General features: G+C 45.4%; 1 protein-coding gene across 1 annotated transcript in view; it reads right to left on the reverse strand.

Moving 5' to 3' along the window:
- Positions 1-23,345, reverse strand: part of LIFR (LIF receptor subunit alpha) — a 47,380-nt gene that overhangs the window by 13,116 nt on the left and 10,919 nt on the right. Inside the window, exons 2-5 of the mRNA XM_072135301.1 lie at positions 3,596-3,741; positions 3,013-3,130; positions 2,168-2,316; positions 839-999 (exon numbers count right to left, since the gene is read on the reverse strand). Of these exons, the coding sequence (XP_071991402.1) occupies positions 839-999; positions 2,168-2,316; positions 3,013-3,130; positions 3,596-3,674 (507 nt within the window). The 5' untranslated portion in view covers positions 3,675-3,741. The remainder of the gene's footprint in view (positions 1-838; positions 1,000-2,167; positions 2,317-3,012; positions 3,131-3,595; positions 3,742-23,345) is intronic.

Below are 23,345 nucleotides of genomic sequence, written 5' to 3' on the forward strand. Positions count from 1 at the left end.
AGGTCCCTGCTGACAGGTTCCGTATAATATATTTTAAAATCTTGTGTACGGAAAAAAAAAAAAATTGAGTTTCATGTACGGTGTCATTTTTTTACGTTTTCACTGCTACAATTTTGAGGAACGTATGGCCTTTTGATCACTTTTTATAAAATTTTTATTATGTTTTAAAAGGACAAAAATAGTTGTTTTTCCGACAGTTGGGCTCTTTTTTCCCGTTTTGGGGTTCAGCTCCGGGAAAAAACATAATTATGTTTTCATAGACCGGACTTTTTGGTACCTTACATGTTTATCATTTTACTTGTTTATTTTTATATCATTTGTAGGGAAAGTGGGGCAATTTGAAGGTTTTTAATTTTTTTAATACAACTTTTTAAAAAAACTATTTTTTACTATTTAATCCCCTTTGTCGCCTAGAGTAGATGTTTAGATCAGATTCCTGGTAAACTAGGGGGGGAATACCCTTCTCCTTTGTTGTTCTTGGATAGAAAGGTTTAGGTTTGTGTCCTAGGTAGATTAGGGTAATACACTTGTTCGGATGCGGTCGCTTGTAGATTAGGGCAATGTCCGGCGATCTAAGGTGAAGAAGGTGTTGCTCTTAATCTCTAGTAGAGAGGTTTAGGCTTATGTCCCTGGTGGGCCAGGGTAATGCTCTTATTCTCTGGTGATCCAAGAAAGGGGAGATGTTTAGGCTAGAGTCTAATAGGTTAGGCTGGGTATTGTTATTCTCTTGTGGTGGCCTAGGGTAGAGGATATGTTTGGATTTCGGTCCCTGGTAGACTAATATTAGGTCTTCTCTGCATTTAGCAGGTGGGGTCTATAGACACAGACAGGGGCTTACGTTTACTGCCAGAAGGTATCCATCGCGGAGGACATTCATCTCGCAGGATAACTTCACCCCACTAATGAAGGAAGTGGAATTCATAGTCCAGTTTACATACAACACGTCAGACTGATAGTCAGCGACCAGGGAGTCAATCTCCGGGGGGTACGGGACATAAGCTGCAAAGAAAGCAGAAACACTTAGTGCAAGGATCCAGAAACCTAACAGGGTGCAACCTCTGCAGGATAATAGCCATCTGCTGCATCCTTATAACTAATGAAATCACAGGCAGGAAAACCCTCGTCGTGAGCGGAGCAGGATCCGGATACGACGAGTCAGCAGGATATAGAATTAACCCGTCCAATGCTGGATAAGACACCACAATTTGTTTATTTGTGATGAGAATGTTCCCCAATGTTGGCCATAGACATATTGGGGACTGATATCCATTTCCTTGACCCCCTCTGAGTACCCCACATGTTATAGACAATGCACCGAGGCTGCTCCTACTCACTGTCCATTTGCATTTCTTCTCTCTTTCTTGCTCTAATACAACTGAATAAAATTTGGCGATGCCCCTTTAAGTCCCCGATCATCAATGCACATTAACCTATAGGGAGTGCGGAGTGCTGCACCCAGGCCATAGGGGAAGATAAGATGAGTGCAGACCATTGCATCCATGACAGTCTGCGCTCCTTGTAGCTTCCCCTATTGCACCCAGGCCGTTGGGAGTGCACATTACCCGAATTAATTTTAATATCCACTTCATGTATGTTAACCCTTGGAAGTAAGTTTTCTAATGCCAAATTCACACGGTTTCCAGAAAAATTTACAGAGGTCAAATTGGACTCTAAATACCTGGTGGAGGCCTAAGGACTTTGCATGTGACACCTTTGTTTTGCAGATTAGAACATTTTTTTAGACAATTTTTTTTTCTAAACTCTGTTGTCCAAGGAGCAGTTCAAACAGGCATCCTCACACTGCTGTGCTCTGTGCACTGAACGGACCCACAGATTGACTGCTAGGCATTTGTATAGCTTTCACTCAAAAGCACAGAGGAGGGACACTGGAGCAGCTCTAAGCTTAGAGCACAGCAGTGTGAGGACAGTGCATGTGGAGAAAGTACACTCCTAGAATATGTGAAGATCTACCTGGAGAATCTACAATCCTGAAATATAAATCCATATTTCACAGTCCTGCTGCTATTAACAACATAGACAAAGTTATCATTCAACATCTCTCCAGGGACAATACACAACACAGGCTGCAGAGAGCAAAGAGCACAGCAGTGAGAGGACATGCAGAGCACCTTCAGGACTGGCTCAATGAAAAGTGCAGGAGACTTACGAATATCCAAGGAAGTTTTCTGAAACTGTATAGATGGATTCCCTGGAACGTCTTTGGCTTCTATGCGGATATCAGATTCAGAGAAGATTGGGAACTCCACCTCCAGCCGGTTTCCAGTTGATTCAAAGCAGGTCTCAGATATGGAGGACCTGTGCGAGAGAGAGCAGCGATGAGACATCCCATCTTATCTGTACATGCGTCCTCACATCTCACGTATACATTTATGTACAGGATGGAAGATCACACATAATCATATAATACATGATGCTCCGCATCAGCAACATAACAGAAAGACCGCTCAAGCTTAAGTTTGCGTTCAAGCTTATATATCTAGACAATGCTCTGTGAGCTGCTACTGCTGTACTGCAGGAAAGAGATCTGTGCAGCTGCGGCGTTTAGCTCACAGAGCATTGTCTAGACTGGCTACAATTGTCTCCATTCAGAGGCAGTGTACATAGCTAGTCCTGCTCTCAGCTGAGGAGTGGAGACAATTGTATCCAGTTTAGACAAAGCTCTGTGAGTTAAACACATCAGCAGCAGCTGCACAGATCTCTTTGCTAGTTTGTTACAATGTATCAGTCTTGCGTCCAGGCTGTTTAGCTCACAGAGCATTGTCTAGACCAGAATACAATCATCTCCACTTCTCAGCTGAGAGCAGCAATAGCTATGTACAGGGTCACTGCCTCTGAATGGAGACAATAGTATCCTACATAGGCAATGCTCTGTGAGCAGATCTATATGCTGGTTTGTTACAACTTACCAATTGTCTAGACTCAATCCAGTCTCTATAAGCAGTTCCAAAGACTTCAATACACTTAAAAGTAGTTGATATCTCAGATTCTTACCTGGAACAAACCTTGTAGAGGATGTTCTTATCTTCAGGGTACGGGGTCTCCCATTGGCAGATCATGTTCTCCATATCATGTGTCAGACAGTTAAGGTTCTTGAAGAAATCTGAAGAAACTGAAAGACCAAAAAAAAAACAGGTGAGCAGTGACCTCATGTGTATGTGCAGCTTGTCTGGTTATATGGAGGTTTGTAGCTTTAAATAAATAAATAAAAATAATCTGCGTTCACACTTCGGCTCCATTCACACTGCCGTATGGAGGACGTATATACGGCCTATATACGTCCTCCACAGACGGCAATGGGCGCACGGCGCCCTACGGGAGCGGTACGGTCCATTACTTCCTATGGAGAGGGGTGGGGGTGAGCTGCGCTCAACTCCTCCTCCTCTCCCCGTACATTGCCGTTGCCCGCTACGGTACGGTACGGGCGGGCAACGGCAGTGTGAATATAGCCTTAGGGCGACACTTAAATGGCCGTTTACTTGAGTAACACTTGAGGCCGAGTGGAGATCACCACCACCACAGACTATGGTCTCTGACTAAAACACTCAAGAAATAACAGGGGAACCCCATCACTCACCTGGGTCCTGGCTGCAGACATGGGGCAGCAGACATTGTAGGGTGGCCAGGACGCTGACCGCACCGCGGATGCTCCACATTCTCCTGGCGACTCGCTGGGGTTTGTCACGTTACTAGCGGCTGCATTTCTCATCGATCCCCAAAATCCTGCAAAACATAAACATATACACAAATATAAACAAATCCACACCCTTATAGTCAGCCGTATATGTGCAGCGGTCATCTACATCACATTGCCATGTCTGTGCTCTACGGGTGTCACTCAGTGCCATATAGTGCACCCAGATGGACACTAGCCGGGGCGGCGGCTCAGCTGCTAGGTGGCTAGTGTTACACAAATGCAATGGTCGACCCATGACATCAGGAGGGGGATTGATTCAGCAACTAATTAGTCGTGTCCCCAAAACATCTCCATACATTATGTATGATACCAGGAACACAAGACACTGTACTAATGTTTACAAGATGCTTTATTCAATGCAAATAATGGCCTGGGTGCAACAGCCTGCACTTCCATAGCCTCTGCTATGACCTGGGTGCAACAGCCTGCACTTCCATAGCCTCTGCTATGACCTGGGTGCAACAGCCTGCACTTCCATAGCCTCTGCTATGACCTGGGTGCAACAGCCTGCACTTCCATAGCCTCTGCTATGACCTGGGTGCAACAGTCTGCACTTCCATAGCCTCTGCTATGGACTGGGTGCAACAGTCTGCACTCCCCATAGCCTCTGCTATGGACTGGGTGCAACAGTCTGCACTCCCCATAGCCTCTGCTATGGACTGGGTGCAACAGCCTGCACTCCCCATAGACTCTCCTATGGCATGGGTGCAACAGTCTGCACTCCCCATAGTCTGCCCTATGGCCTGGGTGCAACAGTCTGCACTCCCCATAGCCTTCGCTACGGCCTGGGTGCAACAGCCTGCACTCCCCAGAGCCTCCGCTACGGCCTGGGTGCAACAGCCTGCACTCCCCAGAGCCTCCCCTATGGCCTGGGTGCAACAGTCTGCACTCCCCATAGCCTCCCCTATGGCCTTGGTGCAACAGTCTGCACTCTCCATAGCTTCCCTTATGCAGACTGTTGACCTCCAAAAACACCTATACAATGGAGCGGATTAGCTACCTCCAGCATTGGGATTGACTCAAACAATGGCGGCCCAGTGTATTACACCCCACTGCACCGATACTGATGACCAATCCAATGTTGAACTCAAGTCATCAACATTAAGATGGAACATCCCTTTAATTTAAAAACTGTAAAAAAACAAAAAACAAAAACTGTGTACATATATTGGAGAAGAACCTAAAACCTTATAATATGCTCATAAACAAGACCCTTGAGCTGCGCATTTCTAGACATTGCCATCTGCCAGGTCACACGGATTCCGGATTATAGGAATATTCTGTCGCTGGGCCCGTCCTGGGAATCCTTCACTTCCTGAGGGTGTTTGGAATGTTTTCTCCAGCTCTTCCTTCCTCGCACAGTCCATGTAACTACTGACTCACATCCCACTACTACCCCACAATATCAGTGCAAGTCGTCATAGAGACCCAACAAAAATGTACAAAAATATTCCCTGCTCAACGGCACCTTAGAATCTTACCGGCAAGACAAGAAATCATTGTATATACATTAACTATCCAAATATTTTTTTTTACCCGTCCCACTGAGCCATCACCACACAAAATATACGTGCATAAAAAAATTATATATTACATGATATAAATTTCCCCCAAAAAATAAATTGAATATTGACATTTGGTTCTTTACCTTTATGCAATATCTTAATTTTTATTATTAGTTGCAGTATTGTAAAAAAAAAAAAAAAATTTTTTAAATAATTAAAAAATACTTAACGCTTATATTAATACATTATTTTATTTTAAATATTTCCTTTTTTTAATTCTATTCTACAGTTGTAATCATTTCTGTTGCTGCTGACCCCTGTCCTGGACTATAATAAGTTTCACCATTCAATTTTAACCCCATGCGGTCAGTCTATTTGTCCCCCCCCCATGCTTTATACTGCAGCGTGCATCGCCACAGAAGCTAATGACTCAATAAACCATCCTTTATACCAATTATAATGCGGCGGATCAGGTCACGTGACTCACCTGGAGCCACTAGGTTGCGGTGTATATATAACTGTACATATGTGACTCGCCCGGACTGCAATCCTTATATCCAGGTTTATTGTAGCTGGAGACGTTCCAGTTTTCACAAGACGATAAATCCCACATTAATGATCAAATCAAAAAGCTTAAAAAGACGTAAGTAAACCACACGGGGCTGGACGGCGACTTCGATTTCCTTCTAGAAGCGCTAATGGTGCCGGTAATAGCTCAGAAATACTGGAAATGTTATATGAATTCTTAATATATTGGACAGTTAAAGGGGAAGCCAAGAGAAGAGGAAAAACAAGTGAGCTTTCTCCCCAAAAACATTGCCGTCTGCGAGTCGTCTCAGCTCCAATGTGTCAGTACTACCTACAACCTGGTGAGGCGAGTCAGGGGAGGAACAAGTCCCCCCCCCCCCCCCCCACAGAGACTACAGGAGATTTATAGGAAGTTTCTATCTCACCCCAAATGCTTTATTCTCATTAATACTTCTCAATAATGACCTATATTGCTCCAGCTTCTGAGTGAGAGAGCTTCAAATATAGAGGCTGCTGCCGATATTAAGCTTCTATCTCACCAAAAGGGCTTTAGTCGGGTGACGAACATATTCCTAATTACACTCACAAAACTAAAAAGCCTAAACCCCTAGTGCTTTATTCCCATTAGTACAGGTCAATATTTTTCTAGATTATTCTAGACAAAACAGCACAGAAAAAAGCTGGAGATAATGTCAAGTTTCTCTCTCGCCCAAAGTGCTTTATTCCCATCACTACAGGTTAATATTTTTCTCTATTATTCTATATGATGCTGGTGAATGACAGAAGAGACAAAATGGCACAGAAAAAGGCTGCTGGGGATAATGGTAAGCTTCTCTCTCGCCCAAAGTGCTTTATTCTCATTTAGTACAGGTCAGTACTTCTCTATAACATGCTCATTGCTTGGGTCTTTCCTCTAGAGTCAGCAATGTCAAAGGCAGAGGCTGCAGGAAGGAATAGAAAGTTTATTTAATTTTGCCTGTGCACCTCGTCATTTACTCCGAAGCATCTTTAGAGTCACCCCTGACATTATAAAGGGTGTACTGGACCTGATGTGACTAAAGCATTCATGATGGGATAGAAAACCAAACTATTATCTCCTGCAACCAATGTGTGCACCTAGGTCTCTCCTCTCTTCCTCAGGAGCATAAGCAGAGTCATTTAGGACATTATAGAGAAATACTGACCTGTACTGATGGGAATAAAGCACTTGGGGCATTATAGAAACTTGCTATTACCTCCAGCTGCCTCTGTGTACACCTGTGTCCTTCAGTTGCCTGAGCTATATAAAAGGTTATATAAAACATAAAGGAATGTTGAGAAACAGATGCAGCAGCTAGCAGTAAGTTTCTAGTTCTTCTCGGATGTTACTTTATGTCAATACAAATAATAATTTCTCTATATATGTTCTCCCCTCTGAGAACCAGGGAGCAGAGTCTCCTGTTCCCTCCAGGAGACTGTATATGGGATTCATTACAGCAGCTCATCTATACCCACTAGCTGAAGGAAACGCTTAAAGGGGCGTTCCCTCCATGTGAACAGGGCTCGAGCAGTGGTGGCTCTCCGCTTATTTATTTGGGAATTATGACCTGCATTTGTGACCAGCCATAGAGTAACATCTTCAAGGTTGATCCGATTAGACCAATCCTGAAAACCTAATTTTTCTCCTCTCCACCAGAAGGGAGTTCAACATCTGGAAACCCCCACCCGATGATTAGATGGGAATCGGTGGTCTCCAGAGATAAAACAAATTCACTACTAATGACCACAAGTATTCTGATTATGCTCCAAATATGAACCGAACGTCCTTAATAGCCGGGGAGAAGAAAGCATCAACGTGTATGATAATCATTCCGATCCAATGTACTGTATGTGGTGAAATAGAGGATGGGTGGAAGTGATCTCCTGCAGACTACACCGATGTGTTTTGAAGTCTGTAGTATGAAAAAGGGCTGCGGTGGGAAGGGGTTAAAATAGCGCTGATCACAGCACATCCTGGGTGGCCAGGTACTGCAGGAGGAGGTTTTGAGTCCTGTCTAGAAAAATCTGTGCTGGGGTGATGGCCTGGGTGCCCACAGACAGTGCTCCGAGTGCCACCTCTGGCACCCGTTCCATAGGTTCGCCACCAATGTTCTAGTGGGTTCCTCTACACTATTGGGTACAGCATCACATGGGGTCCACCACCGCTGCAACAAAGCACCAGTAGCGACAGACCAGGTAGCCCCCATGGCTCTGAGCCCCGCGCCCCCACCAGCAGACACCATGCAATACTGCACCATGCGAACAGGTTGAATACTCACCATTGCATGTGGCGTCAGATACTAGCAGAGAGGAAGCAGGCGGCCATTATATGCAGTCTCCTGCTATTTAAAAACACCTCTTCACACATGGTGAACACTGAAGACCTGTTCACATGGTGCAGTATTGCATGGTGTCTGCAGTCTATGGTTGCTGTGCTGGTTGGGATCGGGGGCTTAGCAGTATGGGTGCTGTGGGGCTGCCTGGTCTCGGTCCCTGCCGGCGCTGTGTTGCTGCACCCAATAGCGTACGGACCCACCAAAACGAGGTCACCGTGAAGGTGTTGGTGGCTCATGCAGTTTGATCAAAATGTAACCATGAACCTTGAGTTCATTTTGTAAATGTAGCCGAGCGGGAATAGATCAGTGTATAATGTGTGGCTGTGCCGGTCCAGACCTTTTTCTCTCCAGTGTGCGATTATACTGAGTAGCCGTGTACGTTATAAAAGCCGCCTCCTGTGTCATCACCTGCATGATCCGTGCCAAGAGCGTCTGCCACCTGTGCCGGCACCAGGGAAGCTCTCAGCTAATACAAAGGACTCATTAATAACACACAAACACAATACCTGTATATAAAACACTACTCCGAGGCAGCTGTCACCTCAGGGAACTCCACGCAGACGCTGGGAGACGCCATCATGATGCAGGAACAGATCCCTGATATAATATTATTGTATTCACTGCCCTTTACACACGAGAGAACAGAGGCCCAGCCTCATCCTTACAGGCAGCGAGCCCGAGCTGTGAGGAACAATCTCACAGGGCCATAGGTAGAAGACCCCGACGGGCAATGTGACAAATAGTGTGACAAGGGGCAAATCCTTTATACAAGAAGCCATCAGGTGATACACAAGATGATGCTACATTGTCTAGTCTGCATTTAATTGTATCCACAGCCTGCAAACCCTTTAAATACAGACTGTATCCAGTCTAGACAATGCTCTCCGAGCTAAATACATCAGCTGCACAGATCTCTTTGCTGGTTCATTACAATGTATCAGCCTGGAGCATTGTCTAGACTGGATACAATTGTCTCCACTTCTGGGCTGAGAGCAGAACGAGCTATGTACAGGGTTACTGTATCTGAATGGACACAATTGTATCCAGTCTTGACAACGCTCTGTGAGCTAAACACAGCATCAGCAGCTGCACATATCTCTCTCTCAGTCCAGGCTCTTTAACTCACAGAGCATTGTCAGGACTGGATACAATGGTCTCCATTTACAATGCTCTTTCAGTTAAACTGCCTGGACTCTAGACGGATACATTGTAAAAAACCAGTAGAAAGAGGTGTTTAGCTCACAAAGCATTGTCTAGACTGGATACAATTATCTCCACTTCTCAGCTGAGAGCAGGACTCATTCACCGACAGCAAGCAGAGTTCTGGGCCATACTATTGTTTATAGAAAGTACACAGATACCTAAATGTATATGGCAGCACCGATTCTCCCTAGATAAGCAATGGTCTGCAGTCAGGGCGCAGCGCTCTGCATCAGTACATGATAAGAGTAGTTGTACATACGTGTGGGGAGACGTGATCTGCGGGGTTGTTGGCGGTGGACCACGCTCAGGATTACTTGGCTTGTAAGACTCGATTATTGACGTAATCAAAGGCGATAAAAAAAAGTATTGTTCCTCCAAAATAAACACCTTCGCTGCGCAGAACCGGTCCGGTGACTTTCCCGCTCGCTGGATTGTGCTTGGCACTTAATGACTTGGAATAAACAATTATAATGTATTAAATGTACACAACTAGAATGTTGCTGCGGGCAAGACGGCAACCTGAGATTACCACTCCCATCATGTCCCGACAGCCACAGTCCAAGGGCCCCAAAACATGGATTTCCAGAAATCATATGGAAGAAAGCGTTGAGATGAAGACCCTAGAGGCCCCTCTTCATGGGCCAATGGTTGTGCCATCTTCTATTAGGGGGCTATACGGGGGGTAGGTGGGGGATTAGCGATTCTGCACCCCCTCTCCCACCCATACACAAGTACTAAGGCTGCCACGAAGAGCGACTGAGGTGGTAGGTGATTGGACCAAACTCCTTAGGTGTGTGCGGAGGGAGGGGGAACTCTAATTTACAGATGTACCTCGCCCGTTTCATAGCAATCTTTAATTGTGGAGTAATTTCCATCAATATATATATGCAAATTAGCTCTTGCGTGCAGTGGGGGCGGGGCCATAACTGAGTGCACTTGTTTAGTTCTAGCACCTCATTCATTGGCGTCTTTGCCATGACTGCAGGTCTGTTTGCAGCGTCCTCCCGTCACTCCGCACATCAGGAGCGAAAGTCACCATCACTCAGGGCGGCATAAATAGAACATGATTCACTTGGGCTGCGGCCAGAACCTTATATAAACACACGGAGCACAGGCATCACATTGTACACCAGGAGTGATGGAGACCACTGGAAAAATTCATCCATATTCCAGGTTTGTACCTGGACTTGGAGCTCTGAGGTGCATCCTCACACTGCTGTGCTGTTAGCTTTCTGCATTGGACCGCGCCACAACCTTTCTGCTGAGTATAATCTGTAGCAGGCAGTATATATTACAGCAATCAGAGCAGAAGGAAAGGGTTGTGAAGCAGTTAAATGCGCAGAGCACAGCAGTGTGAGGACATCCCTACCATTACATTTGGATAAGTCACAGTTCTGCTGCTACTACTACCAACATACACAAATGTATGATTACACATCTCTCCGGGAAATAAACCTAACACAGACTGCAAAGTGCTAAGAGCACAGCAGTGTGAGCACATTCACCTTTTACACTTGGTGTGGCCTTGGAACATAAATCCATATTTTACAGTCTTGATGCTACCAACAACACACACAAGGTCTGATTACACATCTCTCCAGGGGCAATATCAAACGCTGGCTGCACAGCAGTGTGAGGACACACTCAGTACAATCCTGAAATATAAATCTATTTTCTTAGTCCTGCTGCTGCTACTAACAAACTGCGGTATAACTGCACAACTATCTAGGGGCAATTCTCAAGATTGCCTGCAAAGAGGCCAGAGCACAGCAGTGTGAGGACTCATCCTCAGTACAATCTTGGAATATAAATCTATTTCCATAGTCCTGCTGCTGCTACTAACAACATACAAAAAGGTCTGATTACACATCTCTCCAGGGACAATACCGAACACTGGCTGTATGTAGTCTGTATGGTCACACCGGATGACACATTCCCTTTAAGCTCCTCTGATCCTTTGCTCCTTTGTATTAGCAATGATGCAGAGACCATCAGAGCCTGGGCATTTATGGGGGGCTCTGGGCCAACAGCCATCTCTGCTGTAATACCATGTGTGAGCACTTCTATACATGGATCAGACTCCATCACAGCAGAGCCCTGCCTACTACACCTGCTCCTGCACTCACATGGCAGAATACACTCAACAGTAACCCCGAGAGAGGCAAACTGAGCAGTCACAGACTGGGGGATAAGTGTCCCCCCCTCATCCTCATAGACTGTAAGCTCTTGTGTCCCCCCTCATCCTCATAGACCAGTGATGGCTAACCTATGGCACTGGTGCCAGAGGTGGCACTCGGAGCCCTTTCTGTGGGCACTCAGGCCATCACCAGAGATGACTCCAGGTATCTTCCTGCAGTCCCAGACAGCCCAGGACTTGCTGTGCAAAGAGGTATTTTAAAGTGACAGGACTACCTGGGACTATTTTCTGCTTTATTGGTGTCCTCAGGTGCTGGTATCAATGAAAACTGTGACAGAGAAGGGAGTATAAATCACAAATTACATTTCTGTGTTGGCACTTTGCGATAAATAAGCTGGTCTTTGTTGAAGTTTGGGCACTCGGTCTCTAAAAGGTTTGCCATCACTGTCATAGACTGTAAGCTCTTGTGTCACCACCTTCATCCTCATAGACTGTAAGCTCTTGTGTCACCCCCATCCTCATAGACTGTAAGCTCTTGTGTCACCCCCTCATCCTCATAGACTGTAAGCTCTCGTGTCACCCCCTCGTCCTCATAGACTGTAAGCTCGTGTGTCACCTCCTCATCCTCATAGACTGTAAGCTCTTGTGTCACCCCTCATCCTCATAGACTGTAAGCTCTTGTGTCCCCCTCATCCTCATAGACTGTAAGCTCTTGTGTCACCCCCTCATCCTCATAGACTGTAAGCTCTTGTGTCACCCCTCATCCTCATAGACTGTAAGCTCGTGTGTCACCTCCTCATCCTCATAGACTGTAAGCTCTCGTGTCACCCCCTTATCCTCATAGACTGTAAGCTCTTGTGTCACCCCCTCATCCTCATAGACTGTAAGCTCTTGTGTCACCCCCTCATCCTCATAGACTGTAAGCTCTTGTGTCACCCCCTCATCCTCATAGACTGTAAGCTCTTGTGTCACCCCCTCATCCTCATAGACTGTAAGCTCTTGTGATCAGGGCCCTCACTCCTATTGTTCCATATGACTGTTATTACTCTGGCATGTAATAATATATGTGTATATGTTCCCTATGATTTGTAGAGCTATGGAATATGATGGCGATATATGAAGTTGATTATCATCAACTGTAAATATAAAAAAAAGATAATACCGCCACTACCGCAGTGGGTTAACCCCGTCAAAAATTGCTCTTCCCAGTCAGACCACGGGCCACGCGTCGTAGGTGCTCTGCTCCAAGTCCAAATACAGATCATCCAATCATCTAAGTCTTCAATGATTAACTGTAAATATTCAGAGCAGAACCACTGCAGAATGTTCTGAATTCAAATGAATCCTGACGTTGCTGTGACCCCACAGACTGCAGCCGGTGTCAGGTATTGTCCCTGGAGAGATGTGCAATCAGACCTTTGTCTATGTTGTTAGTAGCAGCAGGGCTGTGATATGTGGATTCATATTCCATTGTAGATTTTGCAAGTGCACTGGGCGTGTATCCTTACACTGCTGTGCTCTGTGCAATGAGCTGCTCCAAAGTCCCTCACCTCCAATGTGAGCATCTGCTGTATCATTTACAACAAAAACCTTCCCACTACACAGACAGAAGGGTCCGCAGACCAGTTTTAAAGGGAACCTGTCAGCACATTTTCACAAATACAGCTAGCAACAGGTTCCCATTGAGCCCTAGTAACTATCTGACCCCCTTCTTTTACCCAAAAATTGTTCCCTTCCGATTTCCATATAGTCAACTTTATAATTTTACCTGGTATCCAGGGATATCTATAACGGGCCAAGGAGGGCGTGGCCTCCTCTAGCTGAATCCAGAAGCTCCTCCCCATGCAGCAGCAATGTCATGTGACCAGGGTTACACCATTGCAGGTCCTTTAGCCTTCTAGCATTAGCAAACTATACACCAAGCATATAGCTCATGAGATCACAGCATATTCCATCTCATGAGATCACAGCAGCTGACATGGAGAGGAGTAGAAGTGATTTTATATGTGGTCAGATATGTACATGGGGTACAAGTTTGTAAAATTAATAGGCTAAAGCACCTGTGATGAGGTCACATGACGTTAGGCCACGCCCCTCAACTCGCTCTATAGATCCCTAGAAACCAGGCAACTGATTTATAACTCTGATAACGTGGACGAGAGGGAAACAATTTTTAGCTATAAGAAAGCAAAAGAAAATGATGGAAGAGCCTCTACTCTGTTTTCCTTTACATACTGTTAAAGGGGTTGATCAAGTATACAAAAATAAGCCTTAAAAAAAAAAAAAACGTAGGTGGGCTTCTACACTACTACTCTGAGGTGATCAGGCCGTCTGTGAATAGGTCAATTCTCAGTTTCCTGAGGTTTCGGATAAGAAGAATAGATGTCAGGAGCAGCCCAGAAGACAAGGAGGAAGCCCCCGTAGTCCTCGGCCTCCTTCCTTCCCCGATGGTTAATGAGCCTCCGCCTTGAACCGACAACCACATTTACATTGTATACAATAGGAAGACAAATATCCGCGTGTTCCCGCATCCGTGCCGGAGCAGCTGCACGAGGGAAGAGGTCGCAAGAAGCGGAAATGTCCCTGCGTTCCGATACCCTGCGTTTTTCCATACAAGCCCCACGGCTCTCCCTTCCAAGAAAAAGTTCCTCTCCTACTTTTAACCACATGTTTTCCTCCCACAAACATGTCCTCTGCCAAGATGAGAAGCGGCAAGGTCCTGCCAAGACACAATGTCCCATGCCGGAGCACACAAGCCGTGACTAAAGCCTGCATGTAAGAACACTCCGAGTCAGGACAGAACCACAGGCGGCTCCATCATGCAGGGTGACGCTGGCCCCACACAAATCCGGACCAGGAGGTGACGACAGGCCAAAACCTGAGATGCCACAGCGATAAAGATAGGACCGTCCAGACGGGCACACGGCCCAATATATTTCATATGTAGAGACATGAGGAACATCTGCCAGATCCTTCATGCCAAGAACAGTTACATCAGTAAACCTCACAGCTATGAGGCGCCCACACATTTTAGGTAATTGGCAGCAGTCACCACCGATCCTCCTGGATGTAACTGGAGTGGTAAACCAAACGTTTCAATTATGACTTTCACAATGCTTGCTGTCAGTGAATGAGAGCAATCCAGTCTCCATCCTGAGGCAGTGAAGACAATTGTATCCAGTCTAGACAATGCTCTATGAGCTAAACACAGCAGCTGCACAGATCTCCTCCTGCTGGTTCATTTCAATGTATCAGTCTGGAGTCCATGCTGTTAGGCTCACAGAGCATTGTCTAGACTGGATACAATTGTCTGCATTCAAAGGCAGTGATCCTGTACACAGCTAGTCCTGCTCTCAGCAGAGAAGTGGAGACAATTGTATCCAGTCTAGAGAGTGCTCTGTGAGCTAAACACACATCAGCAGCAGCTGCAGAGAGCTCTCTGCTGGTTTGGCACAATGTATCAGTCTGGAGCCTAGGCTGTTTAGGTCACAGAGCATTGTCTAGACTGGATAAATTTGTCTCCACTTCTCAGCTGAAGGCGGGACTAGCTTTGTACAGGGTCACTGTCTCTGGATGGAGACAATTGTATCCAGACTAGACAATGCTCTGCGAGCTAAAACAGCCTGGACTCCAGACTGATACATTGAAACAAACCAGCAGAGAGATCTGTGCAGCTGCTGTGTTTAGCTCACAGAGCATTGTCTAGACTAGAAACAATTGTCTCCACTTCGCAGATGAGAGCAGGACTCGCTGTGTACAGGGTCACTGCCTCTGAATGGAGACAATTGTATCCACTTTGTGAACTCTTCACGTTGTGACCTAAGTGATGGACCTCTCCCCTGAATGTGATGTAAAGTTCTATAACTTCTATCCAACAAAACAGGACACAAAGTTACTGGGACAAATAATAAGTTTAGGAGTATAATCTGATAATTGTCAGGCGGTGATGTCTATGTGAGGAGTCCGTGTCACATGTCTAGAAAAGGGGAAAAGTAAATGTTGTTGTGCAGTGGGTGGGGGGGGGGGGGGGGGGGGGGGGGGGGTCAGGGTGCGGATACTGCAGTGTATTAGGCAGATTCGGCCTGTAATGTTTCCATGCCCTCCAGCGCCTCACCTAAGGCGCGAGCGGGAAGCTGGAGTGCGATGGCCAGCCTCCAGGAAGGACAGACGTGAATCACTACTGAGTAGTTTCTGCTACATTCCCGGAGTCAACACGAACATTGTGTCCTTACCAGCTGGAAACAGCAGCCCCATGTAAGAGCGGGCACAGCCATTTCCGTTACTAATTCAGTTTATTCGAGGAAAGAAAAAAAAAAAAAACTTCAGCTGCCGGAATGGGAAAAAAAAATAAAAAATCTCCATGGACTTTTGTAAGGAGGATGCCCGGCAACAAGACGCCGGATTTTGGGCTGGATATTTTATATCAGCGGGAACTCCAATCCAAATCCTCCATATAAAACACAGCGATTGGAGGAATAGAGTCCTATAGGAATTTGTCCGTACAGAAAGGGTCCAGCTTGTTACATTTTCTGTGTTTTTGGCGATTTTTTTTTAATAGTAATCTGTTCTTTGTATCTGGATCGCTACATCATGCCACAGAGTATGAGGGAGTTACCTGCATTAAACTCCTTCTATTCTATTTTACACTTTAAAATTGACATTCAGAATAATTCCTTTATTTATATAGCGCACACAGATTACACAGCGCTGCACAGATCTTTCCAAAATCAGTCCCTGTCCCCAAATGGGGCTCACAGTCTAATCAACCTACCAGATGGGCAGCATGGTGGCTTAGTGAGTAGCACTTCTGCCTTGCAGCGCTGGGGTCTTGGGTTTGCAGATGTTAACCTGGGTGGGATTCAAAGAGTTTGTATGTTCTCTCTGTGTTTGCGTGGGTTTCCTCCGGTTTCCTCCCACACTCCAAAACATACTGGTAGGTTGTTTAGATTGTGAGCCCCATTGGGAACTGGGACCGATTTGTCATGCTTTGTGCAGTGTTGCGTAATCTGTGTGCGCTATATAAATAAAGAATTATTATTATTATTATTATAGATTCATTCATTTTCCTTTAAAAGGGAATTTTCTACGATTTCATTCTCTTATCTCGTAGTTACGTCCAATGATTGCATTTACCGATAAGAGAGTGGATGGGTCACATGACGGCGTCAGAAATTAGATTCCTGCTCCATTCCCATATATTCAGCCTCTCCAATCATGGGAACCTTATTATAGGAGCAAAGCCAAGGGAAGGGTCATCAATCAAGGTGGAAAATCTCAATATACTAAATGGCAAGTCACGTAACATTCCCACAGATTTCTGTAGAAGAGGTTACGACTAACCGTGGCGCCAGAATCAGAGAACCAGAATCTCTCTATTGTGCCAGGATTATGCTTCTATATACAACAGAAGTAGAGTTATCCCCCATTATAGTTACAATTAGGATAAGAGCTGAATAATAATAATAAAATAGTAAAAATAATGAAAATATAAAATAATAAATCAATTAATACTAAATAAAATAATAATAATTATAATTCCTTTATTTATATAGTGCACACAGATTATACAGGCAGTCCCTGGGTTATGTACCGGAGGTTTGTTCTTAAGTTGAATTTGTATGTAAGTCGAAACTGTATATTTTATAATTGTAGATCCAGACAAAAAAAATAAAAAAATTTGGCCCCAGTGACAATTGGAGTTTGAACTTTTTTTGCTGTAATTGGGCCAAGGATTATCAATAAAGGACACCTTACAGCTGATCATTGCAGCCCGAGACTATAGTAACATCCAGAGAGGTCACCAGATGTCACAGTGGTCTGACCTGTATATAAAAAAATTAAATCTCAATGCTCAAGGCTGGTGCATATTTAACCCCTTGCTGCCAAGCTTTTTTTTTTTTTTTTACTTTGTTTTTATTTTTCCCTTCCCATATTCAAAAATCAAAAATTGGATTCTTCATAACAAATTGAACTTCGTAGTGACGCTATTTAATATTCCATGCCGTGTACTGGGAGGCGAGAAAATGAAAAACCCACATGCGGTGAAATTGGTGAAAAAAAAAAAACCTCATGTCTCGTGGGCTTGGTTTTTTACAGTATTCAGTGTGCACCCAAAACAACAAGTCTATTTTTTGGGTCAGTGTGATCACAGGGAGCCACAGGGTTTTATTGTATTTTTAAAACAAACAAAAAAAATTTTTTTGTCGCTAATAACTTTTTCATACTTCGGTGTACGGTGCTGCATAAGACTTCATTTTTTGTAAGAGGACTTGACGGTTACAGTCAAGTATTCTCAAGTATAAGTCGCCCCGAGTATAAGACGTGGCCCGTAATGTTAACAGGAAAAACGGATTGACCCCAGTAAAAGCGGTGAGCGAGATATGCATTGGTCACAGCTACCCTCCAGTATATAGCTAGCACCTGCCCCCCCCCCAGTATATAGCCAGCGCCTGCCCCCCCCCCAGTATATAGCCAGCGCCTGCCCCCCCCCCCCCAGTATATAGCCAGCGCCTGCCCCCCCCCCCCCCAGTATATAGCCAGTGCCTGCCCCCCTGCCCAGCCTAAGAAAAAAAAAACTCTACTCACCTTTCCGACGCCCCACGCTAGTCCTCGTCTGTCTTCTGCTCCCCGCGTGGTCCCGTCACATACACCATGTCTTCAGCCACTCGCTGACAACATAATGTGCGCAGTCAACGGCACACAAACTATGAGGTCGGTAAGCAGCTGACGTCATGGTGTATGTGACGGGACCGCGCGGGGAGCAGGAGACAGAAGAGGACCAGCGCGGGGCGTCGGAAAGGTGAGTACAGAGGTTTATTTTTTTGCATTGACTGAGGTAGAAGCCGAGTTAGGGTCTTTCAGCACATTTTTTGTTCTGAAAAACTCGACTTATACTTTATTTAAAGTTACAAAAAAAAATAAAAATGGTTTCAGGGGTTAAAAACCAAGAATAACTTAATATATTTTGATAGGCGTTGCTCAAAAATGTGTGATCTAACATGTTTATGAGTTTTACTGTATATTTTTATATCAGTTCTAGGAAAAGGGGGTTGATTTGAAATGTAATAATTTTAATATATTTATACTATATTTATACTGAAGAATTACAAGAATTCCAACCCTCAGTATATTCATTTTATCATTTAAGAAAATTTGCTCATTTTTATACTTTAATCGCATTCAAGAGTTTATACATTTTTCTAATCCCAAGGCTCCAATCTTCGGAAGTAAAATCTACCATTAACCATGTCTGCCAGGAGGGTCGCCTATTTGAGGAAATATAATGGGGGTGCAAGATATTGGAATAAAAGGAACGGGACAATTAGGCCGCACAAGCTGATGACACCCTCCCCCGCCTCCCTCTGCAGAGACACGCGAGTACTAGTTAAATCTTATAAGGTACTGAGGACATGAGCGGACACCGAGCCGATAAGCTTCTCCTGCCCTGCTGTGCCCGACCATCACTGCCCCTCAATACTGCGCTGGCACATTTCCTGTACAGAGCAAATTCAAGCGCCGAGACTCCGCATCAACATATCCCATTGGATGTTATGAATAAAGAGAACAGATGGTTCAACCTAACTCACAATGTTACAAAAAAAAAAAAAAAAGGTAAAAAAAAATTTGTAAAAAATTAAGAGGATAATTGCCGTCCAAAAATGTTAAATCTTTTACACCATCATAACTCTGAAGGGATGGCATGGACCAATGTTCAATAAATATACGATTCAATTACTCAATTTTTTTACATTTTATTATACTGCAGCAGATATTGTTGCTGGTAGTGGTAGGAGGCGTCACATTAGGGGGTCAGTTCTCTGGAATGGATTAAAAACCGTTGTCTAGTTAGAGAGATCCGAGTGACTCATCAATGCATAACTAAGGAATTTATTTCATTTGTAGGGGAAAAAAACAAAAACAAAAAAAAACACAAATGTCTGCAAATAAAAGTATACCAGAACATAAATGAACAGCAGAACATATGTGGTGGCCTCCGGCGGCTTCCCCAGTCCTCTGGCCGTGCCTAAAAAAAATTCACAGCAAAACTTAAAAAAAAAAAAATTAGTAACCAATTACGTAGTGATGTCCTGTGGTCCGTAGAGGCCCCTCAATGGCCAAAGTGACTCATGTGACCAGCCGGGTGCAGTGATGAAAAACGGAAGTACGGTACCAGAGAGACGCAGGAACCGGCTAGGGGCAAGTACGCTTTCATTTTTTTGCCATCCCGTCCAAAACGCACACACAAATCACACTACAGTTCAGCTCCACTGAATGTGGCCAAGCTGCAATACCTCACACAACCTGAGGGTCAGGAAGGCGCTGCTTTACGGCAGAAGTAAATTGATAAAGTAAAGAAACAAAACAAAAAAAATAAAAACAAAGAAATCTATAAAACTCTCCATAAATTATATTAGGCTGATAAAGATATGAATGTGAATAAGAGACACTAGAGTTTGCACAGCAGGACGATGTCTCCCACTGCCGTCATCTGGAATCTATTAGGAAAGTCAATGAAACGCGGCGGCTGCTGCGAGACGAAGTGCTGTGTGATCTCAATCCCTCAGATTATGACCAGTAAAGTGCTTCATAAACTGGGAAATTACTAAAATAAATAGAACAAGTCGTATCTTTACAAGGACTTGACTACACGCTGTGCCTTATAAAGTCCATCAGCTCCAGCGGCTACGGCAAGGACGAGACCTCGAAGACCATCAGCTCCTGTGGCTTCTATCAGTAAGAGACCCCCAACCCCATCAACTCCTGCAGCTGTGGTCAGGAAGAGACCCGAAACCCCATCAGCTCCTGTGGCCGTGGTCAGGACGAGACCCCCGAACCCCATCAGCTCCTGTAGCTATGGTCAGGACGAGACCCCCAAACCCCATCAGCTCCTGTAGCTATGGTAAGTATGAGACTCCCAAACCCCATCAGCTCCTGTAGCTATGGTCAGTACGAGACCCCCAAACCCCATCAGCTCCTGTGGCCATGGTCAGTACGAGACCCCCAAACCCCATCAGCTCCTGTGGCCATGGTCAGGACGAGACCCCCAAACCCCATCAGCTCCTGTGACCATGGTCAGTACAAGACCCCCAAACCCCATCAGCTCCTGTGACCATGGTCAGTACAAGACCCCCAAACCCCATCAGCTCCTGTGACCATGGTCAGTACGAGACCCCCAAACCCCATCAGCTCCTGTGGCTATGGTCAGTACGAGACCCCCAAACCCCATCAGCTCCTGTGGCCATGGTCAGGACGAGACCCCCAAACCCCATCAGCTCCTGTGGCCATGGTCAGGACGAGACCCCCAAACCCCATCAGCTCCTGTGGCTATGGTCAGGACGAGACCCCCAAACCCCATCAGCTCCTGTGGCTATGGTCAGGACGAGACCCCCAAACCCCATCAGCTCCTGTGGCTATGGTCAGGACGAGACCCCCAAACCCCATCAGCTCCTGTGGCTATGGTCAGAACGAGACCCCCAAACCCCATCAGCTCCTGTGGCTATGGTCAGGACGAGACCCCCAAACCCCATCAGCTCCTGTGGCTATGGTCAGAACGAGACCCCAAACCCCATCAGCTCCTGTGGCTATGGTCAGGACGAGACCCCATCAATCAATTACCCATGTGAATGAGACCCGAGTAAAGAATAAAGTGGGAATCAGCGCATTTGGGCAGATCCTTAAGAGAGTGGCAGGGGTACAATGGGTGCTCCCTGCTCTTGGGGACCTGGGTCGCCCCCAATAATAGTAGCAGATTGTGAGAATTGAATTCGCACTGTGCAGTACTGAAGTATCACTTATCAGGTTCCTCTATGGAGAATTGGGGGATTGTCCTGAGTGCAGAGAGTTATCGCCACTTTCAGTGCTCAGATAACGGAGACAAATCTGACTTCTTCCTCTATACTTTTCAGCGGGATCCACTACCATATGATCCGGGCAGGACAAGGCTCCTCTCCTCCTCCTCTTGTTTGCATTATTTATTAGCAGAAAAGTATTGTGTGGTTGTTTGACTTCATACAAGATGTAGGATTTCTGCTCCTCCTCAACCGCGACATTTGTTTGCATTCCACCAACGTACAAATGTTACAGTATTAACGGCAACACAAAAACAAACCGCGTCACCAGATTAGGGTTTACAGGAAGACTAAACCCACTCTCAGAAGCCAGAAGAAGAAGAACATGAAAAAACGGTGTTTCCAAAAATCTAGTCCCCCCTATGACTACAGTGGTCTGCACCGGAATCATTATAGACCCTTATGGTGGGACAAGTCCATTTGAACACATAAAAGGGGGGAGAGGTAATCCAAATATTTTGGTCATAACATTAACGTGGATGTATACTGCAATACTGTTCCCACGCTGCATGCAGGAAAACAAGGGACCAGGGACCCCACTGAGGGGGCGAGAGATCAGCGTAATTTCCCACCAAAAATAAAAACCAGGTCTTCCCAACAAAAATTTGTCATCACTCTTCTGTACATAACATAGAGGAAGCTCCAAGGAGCCGCCTTCTACACGTAACCCATAATGGGCAGTGTACCCAACAGCGCCGGCCCGAGGAACCCGACAGATCACCCATTGATAAAGCAGGGACGGCACGAACTTCCTGCGCTCACAATGGACGTCCTTGTTACGCGGCTTTTCCTGAAGGGCCGAGCATAAACATACCGAAAGATTCACACAAGTTCTGCCATGGAAATTAACCCCGCGTGGGTCAGGTGGAATTTCTCAGCCTGGTCTCCCTACAAAATTCCAAAAAAAAGTTTTGCATATTTTTTCCAATACTCTTAAAAAGTTTTTATAAACTTATTTTTTAAGCCTCCTCTAAAAGTATCACTTTCTGTAGCTTTTCTAACGCCTGTGAACTTTCCACAAGTGGAAAAATAATGTGGATATATTTGATATATTGGGGGTCATTTACTAAAGGCCCGATTCGCGTTTTCCCGACGTGTTACGCGAATATTTCCGATTTGCGCCGATTGTACCTGAATTGCCCCGGGATTGTGACGCACGCGATCGGATTGTGGCGCATCGGCGCCGGCATGCGCGCGACGGAAATCGGGGGGCGTGGCCGAACGAAAACCCGACGTATTCGGAAAAACCGCCGCATTTAAAAACCGGAAAAGTGTCGCTGGGGGAGCGCTTACCTTCACTTGGTCCGAGGTGGTGAATTCCGGCGCGATGAGATGACTTTCAGCGCAGCAGCGCCACCTGGTGGACGGCGGAAGAACTACATTCATAAATCCCGGCCGGACCCGAATGCAGAGCAGAGAACGCGCCGCTGGATCGCGACTGGACCGGGTAAGTAAATGTGCCCCATTGTGTCTTGAGTAATAAGAATTTTAGCCATAAAATATAGGAATTTTTTTTTTTTGACCATATCTATAGGATAGGGCAAAAAATGATCACTGGGGTCCGACCTATGAGATTTCCTGACGATTGTCCCCCCCTTCTGCCCAATACAGGGTGGGGCATAGATCTACGCTCCATTGACTTATATGGGACTCTTAGGTCAAACTATAGGAATACCCAAAGCGATAATTATGGAAAATTAGTTTCATCTCCGAACAACCCAAAGCCAGTGGGGAGAGTATAGCAGATTTATTAATTTTATACCCCTCCAGCTGATTCCAGACAACCCCTTTAAGGACCAAAATGTTTTGCTTGTATACAGCAGGTACAAGCAGCCGGCTCTCCGCACAACCCATCCTATAGTACTAGCAGATTGAACTGCCAATTGCCCTGGTCATGAAGGGGTTACACGGCGCAGGAAAACCTGCAGATTATCCCCGCTCCCCTGTCGCGGGGAGTGTGGAGCTTTACAGCAAAAGATGGAGACTCATGGGACCCAACAGGATGAAACAGAAGGAAAGATCATGGAAGATACAAGATGAGAGACGTCTAGACTG

This window comes from Engystomops pustulosus, chromosome 1, assembly GCF_040894005.1.
Source record: "Engystomops pustulosus chromosome 1, aEngPut4.maternal, whole genome shotgun sequence".
Classification (NCBI taxonomy): Eukaryota; Metazoa; Chordata; class Amphibia; order Anura; family Leptodactylidae; genus Engystomops; species Engystomops pustulosus.